Source organism: Protopterus annectens, chromosome 4.part1 (genome assembly GCF_019279795.1).
Source record: "Protopterus annectens isolate FY-2018-M chromosome 4.part1, PAN1.0, whole genome shotgun sequence".
In the NCBI taxonomy this organism is placed as follows: Eukaryota; Metazoa; Chordata; order Ceratodontiformes; family Protopteridae; genus Protopterus; species Protopterus annectens.
Window position 1 is genome coordinate 628,195,888 of NC_056734.1, and position 18,218 is coordinate 628,214,105.

An 18,218-nucleotide genomic window follows, 5' to 3' on the forward strand; every position below is an offset into this window, starting at 1 on the left:
TCCCCCCCTTTATTTAAATATACCAACTCCAAGATCGCACTACATTCCGATACAGGGAAATCTTCCCGTTCCACGCTCTATGGAGATCCCCATTCAGACCGTTCAACCATCTGAAGAGGACCCATATATATATATATATATATATATATATATATATATATATATATATATATATATAGGAAAGTGGAATAAGATTATGAAGAAGCCACAGGTAAAAGTTTTCAAAGGATAGCACTTTCGAACATAGTAAAATAATTTATCAGAGGAGGGACATTAGTAAACACAGGAACATGTCTACAATTTGATCACTGGGACACCTTTCATTATTGGAACAGTGAAACTTTTAAGAGACAAACAATACTAATGGGGTTAGAATAGAAATAAAAAACATTAAAACATATCTTAAATATAGAGTGAGAAACTGTAAAATGTGATCCCTCTATCTAGTCCTGACAGGGACTGAAGAAGATAATTCTGGACAGACAATGGGCAAAAGATGAAGAGAACAGGCCCCCTCTGTTGTCACCGTTGCACCCCCAACTCCTGAGATGATCAGTGATGAATCTCAAGACCTTCTAGATTTTACAGGGGTCAGAGTTCATTGCAAGAACTCTCAGTTCAGCAGCCAGCTTTTCCAGCCTCCAGTAACTCCAACACAAGTAAATATGTACAAAACAAGATCCACTCAGTCATCTTATGACACTGGTAGCCCTGCAACTGTTTACTAAAACCTATACAAAAGATGTGAAAACCACAAGGAAAAGCATTTAAAGGCCTATTCAGAGAACTGGTCACAGCAAAAGGCGCTACTAAAATTTATCATCAACAGATATTTTCCAATTCACATAACATGGCAAAAGAATTATTCAGTATTACAGAAGAACCACTGAAATTTAAAGATCAGCTAATAATTTAATTAGTGTTATAATCCAAATTTTCAGATCACACAACTGCTGCATACCACAACACTGTCTGAAATAATACAAAAACTATACAGAGAGACAAACATGTTGGATATGCAACTTGGAAAGCAAAAAGTAGATGCGAAACTAATGGTATGGCTTCCAAAAAATGATTGGTCAACAATACAAAACTGTAATTATAAGAAGGAAAAATGTCCCGGAGACTATTTAGAATGACTTGAAGTTGTCTTTTTATTTTAACAAGCAACATTTTTTTTAACAGGAAACATCTTTATTACATTGTCACTTATGACATAGACAATCATACATTTATATAAATGTAAAGAAACCATACTGCCATAATACCAGCTGCAAGCATTTAACATCAGAAACTGTACTGACATAATCCTAGTTGTAAACATTTTACATTACTTATAATATACCCATTGTCAGTCAAATATTACATAGCACATTTAAGTCCTACTTTCTTTTAAACCTCATTCCTCCCCTGCATGTATTGTTCCCACAATTCCCATTTTCTTCCTATGTTATTTGCTCCTGCTCTTTTCTAAAGATCCAAATTCCAGTTGTTTTATCTCTGTTACTATATTTACTACTTATAGTACAGTTGGTTTAGACTTTTGATTTCCATTTTCCAATAATTGCTTTTTTGGCAGCCACCATAGTTAGACTCATCAAGGCATTACTATAGCTCAAAAATAATTTCCTTAGCTAGCACCAATTTGATCACCAAGTATCAATGACAGAGTAGTCTGCAGGGAATCTTTGAAGTCTGCTAAACTCATTACACTCCCAGAAAATATGTTCCCAATTACCTTTTTCTTCCCCATCACCCCTCCAACATTTGCCGCTTACCTGACTAATTGGGGTATAAAATAACACTTCCAACAAAGATCCTACATCTTCTAGATTTTGTTGCATGTTTGAGAGACATACATATATCTCCCATTGCTTCTTTGTGAATTGCTTATCCAATCTCTCTTTCCAATTCTTTCCAACTTCCTCTGATTGATTCTTATAGTTATCGTGCAAGATTTTATATCCTTTATTTTGTCCACGGTGGTGGTGCTGCGGTAGCATTGTCACCTCACAGTACAACGTTATCCTGTTCGATTCTCAGCTAGAGCGTCTTCTGTGTGGAGACATGCGTGAATGGGCGTACCTTCATTGAAGGTTGTGCATCAGGGCAGGCAACTCGGCACGTAAAAATCTACTGCCAATCATTAGCGGACTGGAGTTCTGCTGTGGCGACCCCTAACCGGGAAAAGCCGAAAGACACAACACAACAACTAATTATTCCTTTTTAATGGCAGCTTCTGATATACATTCTACTAAAAGCTCTACCAGTGCTGGTCATATCTTTAGGATCCCCTTATTTCTTTTTCTTTGCCAGTACTCTGATATCAATCTTTGATAGGGAAAGCAATTTCTAGCCTGCAGTCCAAATAAATTCTTGGTCTGTTCCCATTCTATTGCATTTCCCTCTCTAATTATTTGGTCCCCATACCTTGGTTCATTTGCTAGTTTACACCAAAAAATTCCAGCCCCCTATTGTCTGTATCCCTAATTGCAGACATTCCTGTCAACAGAATCTCCTTTCTCCACTCTTGTGTTGGCTTTGTTCTTAGAATACTTTTATCTACTTTATGAATATAATATTCTGCATGATTATTACTCTCCTTAAGGATCTACATCCAAAATCCCAGTCTGTCCTTGCTTCTTGAGCTACTTCCCTGTTTTTTCATCATCCCTTTCCATTTTCATTTACAGGTTTCTGCTTGTGCTATGTACAGGAGCCTTAACTGTGTAACTCTGAAATACCCCTTCAGATTGGGTAATGCATTGTTCAACTGGAAGATTCAGTTTTATCCCACTTGACTCTTGTCATCTTCCCCTCCCAGATAAAATCCTTCAGCTCTATTAGTTATCATCCACAACTTCTCGTCTGGTTGATAAAAATATGCCTGACCTGTGTATACAACTAAAGGGACAAAAAACATTTTCACTGCTTGCATCTTGCTATCCATATCCATATAAAAAAAAAACTTTCAATTTCTCAGTTTTTGTATTATCTTTTGGTTTGTTTCTTCCAACATACCCTTAGTTGTCACACCAGAATCCTTTAAAATTCAGACTCCTAAATACTTACATTTTATCATGTCCCCATAAATATGGATACTGCCGAATCAATGTGTTTGTCAGTACACAATCTGACTCAAAGTTATCTTTCAGGATTATTCAGGAAAAGTTCACCCATTTTATTTTGTTTTTGGATTGTACAATGTCCACACAACCTTAATTAAAGATAAGTGTTTAAATTAGTAGCTGAACGAGTTAAAAAACTGCCTGGATTATGCCAATTTCTGTGTAGAATGTCAACAGAAAAAGAAACTTGAAAATAAAGAAAAACTGATTGACCAGTAAAATTTTAGACGACTCAAAAAGAGGAAGGGTAGAGGTAGAGGCTGTGAGGCAGGCGGAGGCAATGTGAAGTTAATAGGTAGAGCAACCTCAGGCCCACAAGAATATGCTCCAGGATCAGTGGGTAGTTGGCACAATCAACTGGAAGGTGCCACTCCTTCTGGTGAAACCTGCTATAGCTGTGTTGGTGAAGGCCACTAGAGAGGAGAATGCCAATACAAACAGCAGACAAATCAGGACATCTGGGCAAGATGGCAATGTGATTATAATGATTAGCCTTTACTCACAAACTCCTCCTAACAGAATACATCAAGAATCCTCTTACTAAGTAAGCCTGGTCAGGGATTTAGGAAAGAATTTATACCTCTGTATACCTACAAATCAGAAGGGATCTTAAAACTGAATCAGGGTCAAAATGAAATTCCTTTCCTAGCTGATAAAGGTGCAACTAGACTAAGAGTTACATCTAACAATAAAATTCCAGTATCAAAACATCAATTAAAAGCTTTAGGTGTAGTTTCAGAACCTACACTTACTTCTTTAGGACCCCTAGAGGAAAGACATGCCTTTCTGTTAAGTACCACTACTCCTGTAAATTTAATGGGAAAAGATCTGTCAAGAAGTATAGGTTGCACAATTTATACACCAGTGTACTAAGATAGACGGAATGTACCAAGACATCCTAAAATAAGTAGCTGAAGTAGAAGTTTTGGCAGTACTGCCTCAGGCTAAGAAGGAACATTAAAAAGCCTTAAGCCAGATAAAGATTTGTTACAGAACGTTCCTTCTATGGACTCACCACTCAAATAAAGGGAGGCTAGAATCAGTAGAACCTGCTGCAATTGTTTCCTTCCAAATCGCTCCCTCCCTGTTACCCATTAAAACCCGAGGTGGAGCAAGGTATTAAACCAATTATTAGCTCTTTATATTGAGCAGGGAATTCTCATTCCAACCAAAAGTCCCTTTAATACACCGATGCTTCCTGTTAACAGACGAGAAAGAAATACATATCACCTTGTATAAGATCTAAGATCTGTAAATTGTGCTACATTTTCTACATTCTCTGCCATTCCAAATTCAGCTATGGTTCTGCTGTATATCTCCATGTACTACTAAACATTTCTGTAACAGATGCCTGCTCTGCTTTCTTTTCTGTACCTATACACCCTGACAACTAGTTTTATTTATGTATCAAGGGCAACATTACATTTGGACTATGCTGCTATGGGCATAAGGCTCAGACTATTTTTGAAAACTCAAAAAAAAAAAAAAAAAACTCTTGAAAATATTCAGTTTCCATGTAAATCCGTTTTAGTTCAGCATACAGAATCTGCTGCTAGCTTCAGATTGACTCAACAGTGTCAGCCAGTTACAGTTTACTCTATCTAAACCAGCAGAAAAGGTCTATAAATTACTAAACACAAGTTTCCAGTGTTGGCCTTTTCAGATTAAGTATCCTGAGCATCTATGTCATCATGCCAGCTGCCTGCCTGATACTTTCAGTGACCATATACCCACCTATTTTCTCAGGTGCAAAGTATCCACCTCCAAAAATATCATATACAAACTTGTCCGTAACAAAAAAAAAACTTGACACCCACATTTTTAACACCCTTCTAAAAAATGTGACTGGTCCCCCTTCAAACATCTCCAATTAGATGAAGCAGTCCAGCATTTTAACAAACTCCTGAATATCCTCAACAACTTGGCTCCCCTTAGAAAAATTCATACAAAAGCAAAGCCAACCCCAAGGCTAACAAAAGAAACCAAACTACCCACGAAACAGAGACAGAGCATGGGCACACTACCAAATCAACAAAAAACGGATATCCCTACTTAATTATCAACAGTTAAAACAAAAATCAGTCAAAAAACAAACAATTAATTTAAAAAATTAAACTAAATAAAAAATACTATTTCGCAATCCAACAAAAACATAAAAATAACCTCCAGAATTTCTGCAGTGCCATAACACAACTTATTAACTCCAAACAAGATATTACACCTACCCCATCAACCAGTAACAATTCATAGTCCATCGCCACCCAATTCAACTTACACTTCACAAATTCAGTACTATCACTGCTAAATAATGACAGCAACACCCCCTCTAATAATTCCATCTAGCTCTACTTCCCATCACAAGTCTTCCTCCATCAAACCTATACAGACCAGCTACATAAACTCCTTGAAAAACTAAAACTAACATCTCTCGCAGCCGAGTTTCTTAAACTTGCAGCCAACGCCATGGCATACCCAATCTCCTTATTAATCAACAGTTTAATCTCAGAACATTATATCCCCACACTATGGAAAATCTCACATTATCCCCCTTCACAAAGGTGGCACATCCACAAAGCTATCAAACTATAGGCCAGTCGCAACATTTCCACCTCTGGCTAAAATCCTCATTAAATGCATACATTCACAATTAATAATCTATCTACTAGACAATAACCTTCTCTCCAGCTCTCAGCATGGGTTTAGACCAAAAACACAGCAATACAACCACTCTCATTAGTTTCACAGACACAGTTAGTTAATCGGCTTAGAAACAAAGGACAATTTGTGGCAACTGTCTTCCTCAACATGTCAAAAGCTTTTGACACAGTTTTACATCCACAACTTCAACAAACGTGCCTCCCTAAACCTTTCCCAACCATCCATACTATGGTTCCACAGCTACCTATCGGAATGCCAACAAGCAGTAACTGATGATTCTTCTCTCATCTGTGAAGCCTCCTCTATTTTTAACCTCTTACAAATAATTCAAAAACATTTACAGACATAGAACAATATCTGTCTCTCAATCAACTAATACTTAACCCAAATAAGCCAAAGTAATGCTATTCTCTAACAGCAAAGCAGCTCAGCTTCCCATTCCCTTCATTATCTACTCCTCCATCACCACCAAAATTGAACCTGTCGAACACACCAAGCTGCTAGGTGTCACTATCGACAACACCCTTAAATATGACAAGACAAATACATAGCACAGATGATAGAGACACTGTACAGATCCAAGCCATTCCTCACCAGTACTTCCAGACAGGCCACTGCCAGAACACATCTTCTATCCACCCTCTTATATGCTTCCCCAATTTTTACAAAAGTAAGAAAAACTGACCTAAATAAACTAGAAACCTGCAACAATAAAACAGCCAGGTTTGCCTCAAACCACACAAATAGATCCCACCATTGAGAGGCTCTATGACAACTAAACTGGGTCAAACTTCTAAATTTGTTAACCTTCAGTCAGCTAACAATTGCTCATACCATCATACACCAGCCAGATAACAGCCCTGCCGTAAAAAACTTAGTACAAACCTACTCTAACATTAGACATCTCTTCAACCAACAAATTATTACATGAGGTCATTAGATCAAACAATAGTCCTGGGATGCTCTGTTCTCCAGACAAAATATCTACATTCTAGAACTCTGTTCTCCATCAAATAGTTCTCATAACCATCTCCTCTACTTTCAAAACCTTCTCAAGGAACATCTTACAAGCTGGATATGTTCTTGCTCTTCCCCAGGCTGACCAAACTCCACTTTCTGCCTTTATTCTTCACTTCCCACTCTTAATCCTCTACAACTCCTCTTTCAAGACCCCACTGTTTTGTCTTCATTTTATGGCTCTCTTCATTAATTTCATAGTATTCCTCAAGCTCTCACCATTCATTTTTTCTGCCTTTATCTCAACATGTTACTTCATGTTACCCTAACATCCATTTCTTGACCACTCCATTTCTTGGCCACTCTCAATACTTGCAAACAACTTGTATCTAACTTCTACTATGGTCACCTGACCCATTCAAACACTATTTTCTTCATTCATGCTTTCCTAAAGCATTTTAAATAATTGTATCAATGGAAATGGTATTTACTTTATAATCCCTACTGTATATAACTACTCTGAAATACATGTTAAGTCATGTTCAATTGTAGTATTACATACTTGGAGCTTTTCTCCCCGGTCTTCTGCTGAAAACAGGCTACTAGCACAGCTGGACACTCCCGGTAAACAAATGTAAAATAAACAAATATTCTTGCAGGGGTAGGATGTTAATCCTCCTTATCCACACCAACTAACAATGCAGAGACAGCTCAGTTCTTTTATTAATTTACCCTTTTACTGATCAAATCAGTCAAACTAGGCCAATGTCCTCTTTTCAAGAAAGACCCAAGGTGGTATTTATTCTGAGTAGGGGATATTTGGCTAGAGCACTGGGGAACTTCCCCTACTCTTTTCTTGGGGGAAGGCATTGTGTGTTATGCATCCATTCTCCAGTTGCCTTTCCAGGTGTGAAGGCGGCCCTGAGAGAGTGGAGGAGCTTTGGCGAATGAAAGCAAGTATGAGAAGGTGTATACTACGGCACTGATAGAGTCACTACCAGTAATGGAAAAAAGTGTGCGGAGAGTGGAAGAATTGTTTGTATTGGAGGGGAATAAGGTATTGGAGCAAAGCATACCAGTAAAGCAGAACGTAGTTGATTCAGAGGAGGTATTTCAACAGAAGCTGTTCAAAGAAAAGTAGAATAAAAAAAAATGTATGGGGGGGGGGGGTGCAGGATGATTACTTGGAGCAGATGAACCTAAGTCAGCCCGCAAATGATGAAGCAGCATCGTGGAGTGAAATAATGGAAAAAACAGAAGATGATGGGAGAGAAAGAGAATCAAAGGAAATGACATTTTCAAACAGTGAAAACAGGAGAAGGAAGAAAGGAAGGAAAGGAAGAGAGGGTAAACAGCTCAAATAAACAGCAAAAAGGAGAAAGCCTTAGACAGGTACTAGGTATGGTTCTCCTTGATTGCACCTTTAGTTGTTTCTGCAAAGGAGGCAAGAGCTTTCATTTTTACTAACAGACTTTTTGTGACTTACAATTCAAAAATGGACAGTTAATGGAAATTTTCACAGAAAATGAGCAAAAAAAGAATGAACAACATACTCTGACCAAGGATATATAATCATTTTTAGACCAACAATAAAAGAACATTGGTTCAACTTAGAACATAGGTAGAATCTTTTGAATTTAAGACTGCATTTGTTGACTCTTTGCAGAAAAGTAAAGGATACAACAAAGATTTCTGATGAAAAAGGACTTTGGAGTGGGGGATCGGAATGTGGTGTTATTCCAAATATGGAAAATAATAATGTAAAGCATATACCAAGTGTTATAAATGTGAATTGTAAAGCATATACCAAGTGTTATAAATGTGAATGGTAACAGAAGTTTTGTAAGATACAGGGGCAACCCAAAACTTGTTTTTTTTTTCTTGTGGAAAAGACGATCATTTAATTGGTGAATGCAATAAAAGGAAATGGTTTATATGTGGAAAGGCAGGAGATGAGGAAAAATGTGAATTAAAATGTAAAACATATGGGCATGCATGGTTAGAATGTGACAATGATGGAGAACAAATTGAAGATGAAGAAAATATACAAGTGGAACAAGTTAAATATAATTTACAAAGGTACATATCTGAATGAAACAGATAAGGATATAGCAAATGTTAAAGAAAAAACAAATAAAAGAGAGGAAGAAATTAATGAGACAAGGGAAGAATATGTAAATTGGCAAACAGTTAAAGGAAGGAAGAATTTGATAGGGAAAGTGGTTAAGGAAAGGAAAAGAAAATATAAATGCATGTCATTTAAATAATCCAAGAAAGGCAAAGGATGGGATTTTTTTCAACTTTTCTCTGTCTTTGTTATTAAACACTGAAAATATTAGCTGTAAATGTCAATAGTATGAAAAATATTAAGAGGAGAATAGGTAAACTAGAATGGTGTACTTTGTTAGATGCTCATGTTATCATATTAAAAGATAATTAGATTAGTAACAGAGGCGGAAAGAATGCAAACAGGAAAAATGTGGACTGGATCAATTATATGGAATATGGGAAAGGAAATATGTTCTGGTACATATATATTATGCCAAGGGAACATCTAAGTATTACACGTGACTGTAGTGGGATTGGGACATATTACTGTACTAGATTTGAGATGGAATAAAAACTGTTTTTAGAATTATAGCCATATATGTTACGGTGACATAGTGCCAGCATAGCCAGTTGAAGTTTTGTAAAGAATGACATGTCCTTTGAATAGCAAACTGATTTATACAAAATGCTTGTGTCACAAACGTATTAGAACTGTACATCATTTGTATGTCAAACTGATTTTGTACAGATGCTTGTGCTGTAAATGTATATGTGAGCTTTGCTTGTGCTAAAATGTATCAGCAGTGCAACCTGCTGAAATGAAGAGAAATGTATGTGTATGTTTGTAGCTGAATTAAATGTATATAATTTAATAGAGGATACTGGCACAGCACAGGTTAACTTTAAGAACAATAAGGGAAATGTAAATGAGCTGTTAATCCCTTAAAAGGCACACCACAGTGCTGAACAGGACCGGAGATGTTGGGTCTGGAGAAATGCCTTTGTCCATTAGCTCAATGAAAAGAGGGGAGGCCCCAGACACTGCCATAAACATTTGGATGTATACTGTGGCTGTCTGTGCAAATTCCTGTCTCGGCTTCAAAGGGGAATACTATGAGAACCTAGAGTCAGGTAACCAGATGAGGTTATTTTGCCAACCCTCTTGGAAATTATATTTTAGATATTACAAAGAGAAATCTCAGACCATTCTGTTTGGGAAGCCTGACTAGAGACCCACTCACCCACAGACTTTTGCTTTGCGGTAGTAAGTAACTTAACTAGGGAACAGCAATTCTTTTAGATTCAGTCAGGAATACAATGAAGCTTCATTTCGATATTGTTTCTCCATTTGTAGGAGTCTGTCCATCAATGTTAATTTTAATATTGTCTGTGCTTTGAACTCTGTGGTTTACTGTTAATATATATTCAATATTTCCATGTATCTGTATTATTTATTATTCAATATATTTAAAACATTTATTGTGGTTGGTCCTTGTAGAAAGTAACTAGCCTTTGAGAATACTTATATTTGTTTGCTGACACAGTGTGTTCCACTCCAGAAGGCCTAGATGTCTTGGTGAGCTACCATTTATATTAATTTTAATATTACACAGTATAATTGGACACCCTTATAATAACTGACTGGTGGCAGTAATAACTACCTTATAGTCTGGGCAAAGCTTGTAGAGTGGCTAATCTCTGCCAGGCTTTCCCAGGGTGTGTGTGTGTGTGTGTGTGTGTGTGTGTGTGTGTGTGTGTGTGTGTGTGTGTGTGTGTGTGTGTGTAAATTAAATCTTAGAGACAGTGTGCGTCAGCTACTTGGGGCAGGAATACAAAGCACTGTTTACAGAGAAGGTGCTAGAAGACTTGGCTTGGATACTTGGCTGAGGACCTAACACTACAGCTGTACCAGTGGGGAGTCTTACTGGGGTTCTGGAGGGAGAAATACGGAAGAGATATCTAGTCCTCAGGTGGAGTGTGTTCCCTGTGTGCTCTTAGGGGAAACTGTACTTGATGCAGAAAGGTCTGCATCTGGAAATACTGAGTGTATCCGTTTGTATTCTAAGTGCACATCCCTCTCCAGTGTCAGCAGTGAGGATTCAGACTCCTTGACTATTGGCCTAGTGGGGGCGACACATATTGGTGGCCATCACATATTGGTAGCAGTGGTAGGCATCACAGTTACAATAAAAGAAAGAGAAATAATGTTTACAAAGCTTCTAAATTATGTATGTATTAATATAGATGTGCTATTGGTAGGAAACTAACTAATTTGAGAATAAAAAAGAAGAAAGGGCATGATATTAAAATAGTTAGTGAGATTATGAAATGCGGACAATTATATGTATAAAAAAGGTACTGGACATGTAGAAGAAATGAGATTATGACAGAATTGATGATTTTTTGGTATCAGATAGTTTAAAGACTGTGCAACAAGGAATAAAAGCCAATGGATTTTCTGATCATTTAGCAATATGGATAATACTGCTAGAAACTGAAATATATATAAAAACTGGAAAAGGAATTAAAAGATTAAATCAGAAAGAATTGGAACAAGTTGACAAAAAAGTAATAGGGACATTACAGGAAAATAACATAGGTACGAAAAAATTCTTTAAAAATTGGACAACCTGGTGCATTAGTTTTAAAGAAAAATATAAAACTTTTTTTAGAATGTATTGAAAAATAAGAGAAATAAATAAATAAATATATATATATATATATATATATATATATATATATATATATATATATATATAAGAAAGTAAGACAAGATATATTTTGAGATGCATTAAAAGAGCTTTTTATGAAAAAGAAATATATGAAAAGAATCAAGTAAAGATCAATAAGTTGTTATACAAACAAAAATATTGTATTCAAGGAAAGAAGGAAGAAGCAGCACCTTATTTAAATAAATTAGCAAAAGAAGAAAAAAAGAATAGTAAGGGAGTTAAAGAATAAAGAAGGAAGACAAGTGAAAACACAACAAGGTAACAGTGAAATCATTAAGGAGTATGTTATAAAACTATTTACTAAACAAAAAATAAACAATAAAAGGAAATATGAAGTAAGTAAGTTAACTAAGGATGATAATGAATATTTGGAAAAGATGATACGTATTAATGAACTAAATGAAGTGTTGGAGGATATAAATATAAATACAGCAACAGGCATGGACGGTATTGAATACCACATGTATAACGGAATGGAGCATTGCCAAAAAGCTAAATTCATAGAAGTACTGAATGAGTGGTTGGGAATAAATTACAAAAAGATGTATAGGAATCAAGGTTTATATGGAAAAAAGGGGATAAGGATGACAAGGAAGATTTACATAAGAATTACAACTAAAAGACTAACAAATAACTAGAAGATATACAAACGACTGTTTTTGGATGAAAAGGAAAGGCAACTCAAGATTTAGCATGGATTATTAAGGAGGTAGTGGATGATACTGTAAATAAAGTAGATGCAAAGATTATGACAGCAGACTTAAGTAAAGCATATAATAAAATTCAATATAAATCATTACGGAATATTGTGTAAGCATATACTATAGGTAAGAAAATAATTCATGTACTTAAATCAGTTTAATGACAGAAATTATGTTGAAATTGATGTTAATGGATGAATGAGTGAGGAATTAAAATAGAATCAGGAATAAGACAAGGGTGTCCAGCTAGTAGCATTACTTTTTCATTGATTGTGAATGTAATAGTGAACAAAATTAATAATATGATAGCTACTGTAGGATACAAAATGTTAAATGAAGTTCAATTGCCTTTAATCTACCCCTATACTGATGATATTATAATAATTACAAACAATACAGAACAGATGGACAGAGTTATTAAAAAATTAAACTGTTAACTGAAATTGGCTTAAGTATAAATAAAGAAAAAAGTAAAGGTTATGATTTAGTAGGAAGCATAAGAGATATAAAATTTAATATGGAAGTTATAGATGTTTTAGGTATTATGTTCGGTCAAAATCTATATAAAGAAGAGCAGTGAAAAACATTATTTAATGAAATAAAACATCTTTTTGGAAGATATTTTGTTTTTCATACAGAAAGAAGGCTTGCTTGATAAATACTATGATATTAGGAAGGACTGCATATATGGCAAATGTTTATGCAGTTCCAACAAAATATGAAAAGGAATCTATTAATATATTATTTTCCTTTATCTGGGGTTCCAGAATGAATCCGGTTCAGTGCGGAGTTTTGTACATGAAAAAACAAGGGGGATTGGGTCCAATTAATCCGATTGTTTATGCAGCATCAATGAATTTATACAGTGCACTGAAATGTTATATAAAAGAAGAAGAAAATTTGATAGATGTTATTATTAAATGCAAGTATCAGGCTTTAGGGGAAAATGGAAATGGGTAAAGTTTAAAAAAGATATAATTGAGGAGGTAAAAGAATACCAAAATAAAATTATAATGTTGAAATTAAAAATGAACACGACTGAAAGATAGAAAAGAATGGTACCAGAATATTATGAAAGCTTTTCATTTTATAGATCTATGGAAAAACTTAAAAACTGGGAAAAGAATGCAATAAAGATGATATTTAAATGGTATGAAAAGATTCATAAATGTAATGATTTTCTACAGAGATTGTCTATAACAAAGTTACTGGTTAAGGCAAATATGCCTACAAAAATAAACAAAATAGACTACGTCATGAATGTAGACAGTATGAAACAAAGAATTTTTTTTTTCTAAAATGTAAAAGATTTAAAGAATTGTGGAACTAGAATAGTCCAGTCTTCAGAGTTTGCTGATCTCTGGGCTTTGGCTTGGTTCCTGTGCTATTCCATATCCTTATTTGGATAAAGGGAAGCTTCTTTGTTCACCAGTGGGAGTAGGGAGCACGGAGCAGCCTATTTGTCCCTAGAGCAGTGGTTCCAGCCAGAAACTTGTAGTCTATTGGCCATTTTGCGTCAATTCCTAGCTCTTTTCAACCCCCTGCTATAAAGCCCACTTTAGCGCGGAGTTGCCCATAGAGCACCATCGGGCAGCGCCGGTTAAACAAGGTTAAACTATTTCTGGCTCCGTAAAGTCTGCTCTTTAATTTTTCCCTTAGAACTTCTCTACTTGCAATCTAAACAGTCTATTCTCTATCTCAAAATCTCAGCATTTGCTCCTAAAGCATTTTTATATAGGTAAAGTACTTGTATACTAAACAAAAGTACTACATTAGCCTAGAATCCCCTTGAGTACCCATTTCCCTATAGGTCCCTTCTGACTCAGTTACACAGCAAACTTTTTCACTTTTTCTAGCATGTCGAAGGGTCAGTTGCTAGCGTCCTCTCCTGTTCAGCTGGTGAATCTGGGCATCTTGAGGCAATGTTACAATTGCCTCATGTACACAGACAACCCACTCCTTCTCCCACAAAACACAAATACATGTGAGAGATGCAACTATATAGCCAAACTGGAGGCTGAGCTCTCTCAACTCAGGACTGGCAAGACCAGACAGGAGGAGAAGGATACCACGCACACCACACACCCAGTTTCACATAGAACTATCACAACTGCAAAACAAACACATAAACACACAAAGACATACTCGGAGGCACTCAAAAATCTACCAAAACTACAGAGGCCTCCAAAGCAGACACCCAAGCAACTGCCACCTCAAGACATAAGACATGCAACACATAGTTCTCAAAGTCAGTGTGCTAAACAGTCACAGCCCTTAAGGCCAAACACAATGCCAGACACACTTGTTATAGGTGACTCCATAGTCAGACACACTGAAGTCCCACTCACCAGACTGAACAAGGAAAAGATCACAGTAAGCTGCCTGTCAGGTGCTAGAATCCGCCACATAACACAAGCACTCAGGTCACTCCTCAGCAAGTACAAGTATGACTCAGTCATTGTCCATGCCGGTGTGAACGACCTGAGACGTACCTCCCTGGACTACATGAAAACAGACATAGAGGAGCTCTCAGATTATGCAGCCCAGGCCGGTATGACCCTGACCCTGAGCAGTATCCTACCCTCACCAAGAATGATGCCACAATACAGAGACAAAATGATCAGCTTTAATAATTGGCTTAATTACTGGTGTCATTCTAAGGGGATCCAATGTCTGTCTGCCTGGGATGACATACTTGACAAGCCACGCTTCTTCGCAAGGGACGGCTTGCACCTGTCACCCCTGGGCTTCCGGATATTGGCAAAGGCTCTTGCCACCCCCATAGTGCCTTTTTTAGGCAAGGCTCAAATGATAAACCTACCACCCTAGAAAACAAAAATGGAGAAAAACTAAGGGTAATACTGCTCAATGCCAGAAGTCTAAACCTCAAGATGCACGCCCTCCTCAGTATGGAGAACATCGATGTCTGTGCTGTGACTGAAACCTGGTTCAAGGCTCCTGAGAGCACCCCAGCACTATCAGGTTATACCTCATATCATGCGTTCCGGCCCCAAAATCCGGACCGAACCACAAAAGGAGGGGGAGTATCCATATTCATAAAGGATACCCACACCTCCAGGTTAGTAGCAACGCACGTAGCATCGGAGACCATCCAGGTGCAATTAACCATAGGTAAAACTGCCCTACAGTTTGTAACATGCTACAGGCCACCTTCTCAAACTCAGGAAACCCACACAGCCTTCCTGAAGACACTGGAGAGTATGAATGTCTCTCCAAACAACATCATATTGGGTGACTTCAACTACCCAAACATAGACTGGGAACATTACTCAAGCCCCAACACCCTAGCCCAAAGGTTCCTTGAGTTCATAAACTCAAATGCAACAGTCACCATTCCCACAAGAGGAGAAAATATACTAGACCTGATCATCACAAACATGGGGACAAAATGCTCCACACCGGAAGTATATCCCTCATTGGTGAGATCAGACCATAAATTAATCTCACTGGAGATCCACATCCCGCCCCCACTCCCAGCAAAAAAGACCACAGTGAAGAACTTCTCAAAAGCAAACTTCACACTTCTTAAGACTGGAGTGGTATCCTTCAAGGCCCCCGAGCCAGTGGAAACCACAACCCACGCTGCTGAAACCCTTACAAATGCCTTCTACGAGCACCTCCAGGAATGTATGGATCAAGCAATCCCTAATAAAATCAAGACCCTTTCCACCAAAGGGCGCCCGGTCTGGTGGACTCCAGCCATAAACAAACTCTACAACAAGAGGAGAAAGCTACTACATGACAGAGCAAAATCCCTAAAAGGGAAGGCATCTCTGATCAATACTAGCAAAAAACTACGATCACTCATAAAATCATCCAAGGCCAACTTTGAGAGAAAAATCGCTAATGACACAAAAGACAATCATAAAGCCTTCTTTAGCTATGTTAGTAACCTGGGTGGAAACTCCCAGATATGCTCAGAATTAGTCCAAAATGATAAAAAAATCACTGAACCCACAGACCTTGCCACCATAGTGGCAGACAGTTTCGGGGCAAATTTCTCCCCCCCCCTCCCAAAAGGAGAAATATCTATCGCACCAGAGTCTAGCCTCCAAACATCTCAGATGCCCAGGTGAGAGCTGCTCTCTAAAGAAAAAACACAGCATCTATTGGAGCGGACGGTGTCCGCGGCTGTGAGCTACACAAACACAATGAGGAACTAATCCCACACATAAGGCTGCTGTTTAATCTTAGCCTTACTACAGGATACGCACTCCAAAAATGGCGACGGCAACTGTGGTCCCACTCCACAAAGGCGGTGCTTCTACGGACCCTGGAAATTACCGCCCCATAAGCTTGACGAGCCTTGTCTGCAAAGCTATGGAGAGGATCATAATGGAACTCATAAATAAAGACATTGGGGACCTACAGACACTGGATCCTACCCAATTTGGCTTTGTCAAGGGCAGATCCTGCCTCTTGAACTTGGTCGACTTTTTGAAACAGTCACTAAGGCCATTGATGAGGGTAAGGCAGTTCACACAGCCTACCTTGACCTAGCAAAGCGTTCGACACAATACCCCACTCGGGCATCATAGAAAAGCTCACCAGCTTAGATGTAAACCCATATGTCACAAGATGGGTTGCAAACTGGCTCAAGGACAGAACACACAGGGTTAGAGTTGCTGGTGCCATGTCAGACTCTAAGCCGGTCACGAGCGGTGTCCCACAGGGCTCAGTCCTGGGCCCCCTCTTGTTCGGCACTTATTTTCTGGAGTCCAGGCAAACACGGGGGATTGTGGCTGACAAAATTTGCAGATGACTGCAAACTGGGCACCATAAGTGACACTCCATCAGACACAGACATCCTCCAGAAAGGTCTCATAGAAATGGATAACTGGTGCCAGAGCCATGGCCTTAAGCTAAATGCCAAAAATGTATAGTCATACCCTTTGGGAAAAACAAGGTAACCCCTAATTACCACATAGGTGGTAATCCATTAAACACGGAAGAAGTTATCAGGGACCTGGGGACCCAAGTTGACAGTAACCTCTCTTTTGACACTCACATTGCCAAAGTGGTTAGGAAGACCTTCTACATTGCCCACCTGATCATGAAGGGATTCACATCCAGATCAGGAGAGGTCATTGTACCCCTGTACTCTTCACTTATCAGACCAATGATTGAGTACAACGCCCCATTCGGAATGTACCTTACCCGACACCTGCAGCAGTTGGAAAGACCCCAAAAGTTCCTCACCAAAAGGATAAAGGGGCTCAAACATATGTCATAACGATGCCCGACTGAAGAAACTCCAGCTCTATTCAGTCGCATACCGTCTGCTCAGAGGTGATCTGTGCCTGACATACAAGGCCATGTCCAACCCGGAATTAATGGACATGCTCCACCTCAAAAAATCCAAATCCACCAGAGCCACGAGAGCAAGAGACTTAAACCTCAACACGGATATAAACAGGACGTGCTGGAGGGACAGATTCATCACCCAGAGGCTCCCTACACTATGGAACAGAATCCCAGTCCATGTGAGGCAGAGCCCCTCACTGACTCTGTTCAAGAGAAATCTTGACGAGTGGATGGGAGATCGTAGGTTTACCCCGGGAATCATCTCTGTATCACTGCTGGACAGAGGCACAGCAAACTAATGGGTACAGTATTCTCATCCTAAGGGGTGGTGAAAGCCACACACACTCTGGCTAGGCTTACAAATGCCCTACGGCAGATAGCCTAGTATGAACCTATGAACCTAAATGTAATACTGTTAAAGAAATTATAGATGTGGAACAGTTAAATATGGACATGACTGAATTTGTTTTTATAGAGTTAAAAAAACAAGAAGATACAACAAAAATAGACAGAATAATATTCTATATTTCATGGACAATATGGACTAAAAGAATAAATGAACTGAAGTTAAATGGAAAATGGGTTTTGACAAAGATTTTGGAAAAAAATACAATTTTGGATGTGAAAAATAAGGTTGGGGAACTGATGAAGATATAATGTACACAATT

The 18,218-nt window shown here is 38.0% G+C and overlaps 1 protein-coding gene across 1 annotated transcript in view; it reads right to left on the bottom strand.

Annotated features, from left to right (window-relative positions):
- Nucleotides 1–18,218, bottom strand: part of PIK3CA (phosphatidylinositol-4,5-bisphosphate 3-kinase catalytic subunit alpha) — a 1,902,358-nt gene that overhangs the window by 753,753 nt on the left and 1,130,387 nt on the right. The window contains exons 17-19 of the mRNA XM_044070443.1: nucleotides 15,982–16,001; nucleotides 14,654–14,675; nucleotides 14,155–14,181 (exon numbers count right to left, since the gene is read on the bottom strand). Of these exons, the coding sequence (XP_043926378.1) occupies nucleotides 14,155–14,181; nucleotides 14,654–14,675; nucleotides 15,982–16,001 (69 nt within the window). The remainder of the gene's footprint in view (nucleotides 1–14,154; nucleotides 14,182–14,653; nucleotides 14,676–15,981; nucleotides 16,002–18,218) is intronic.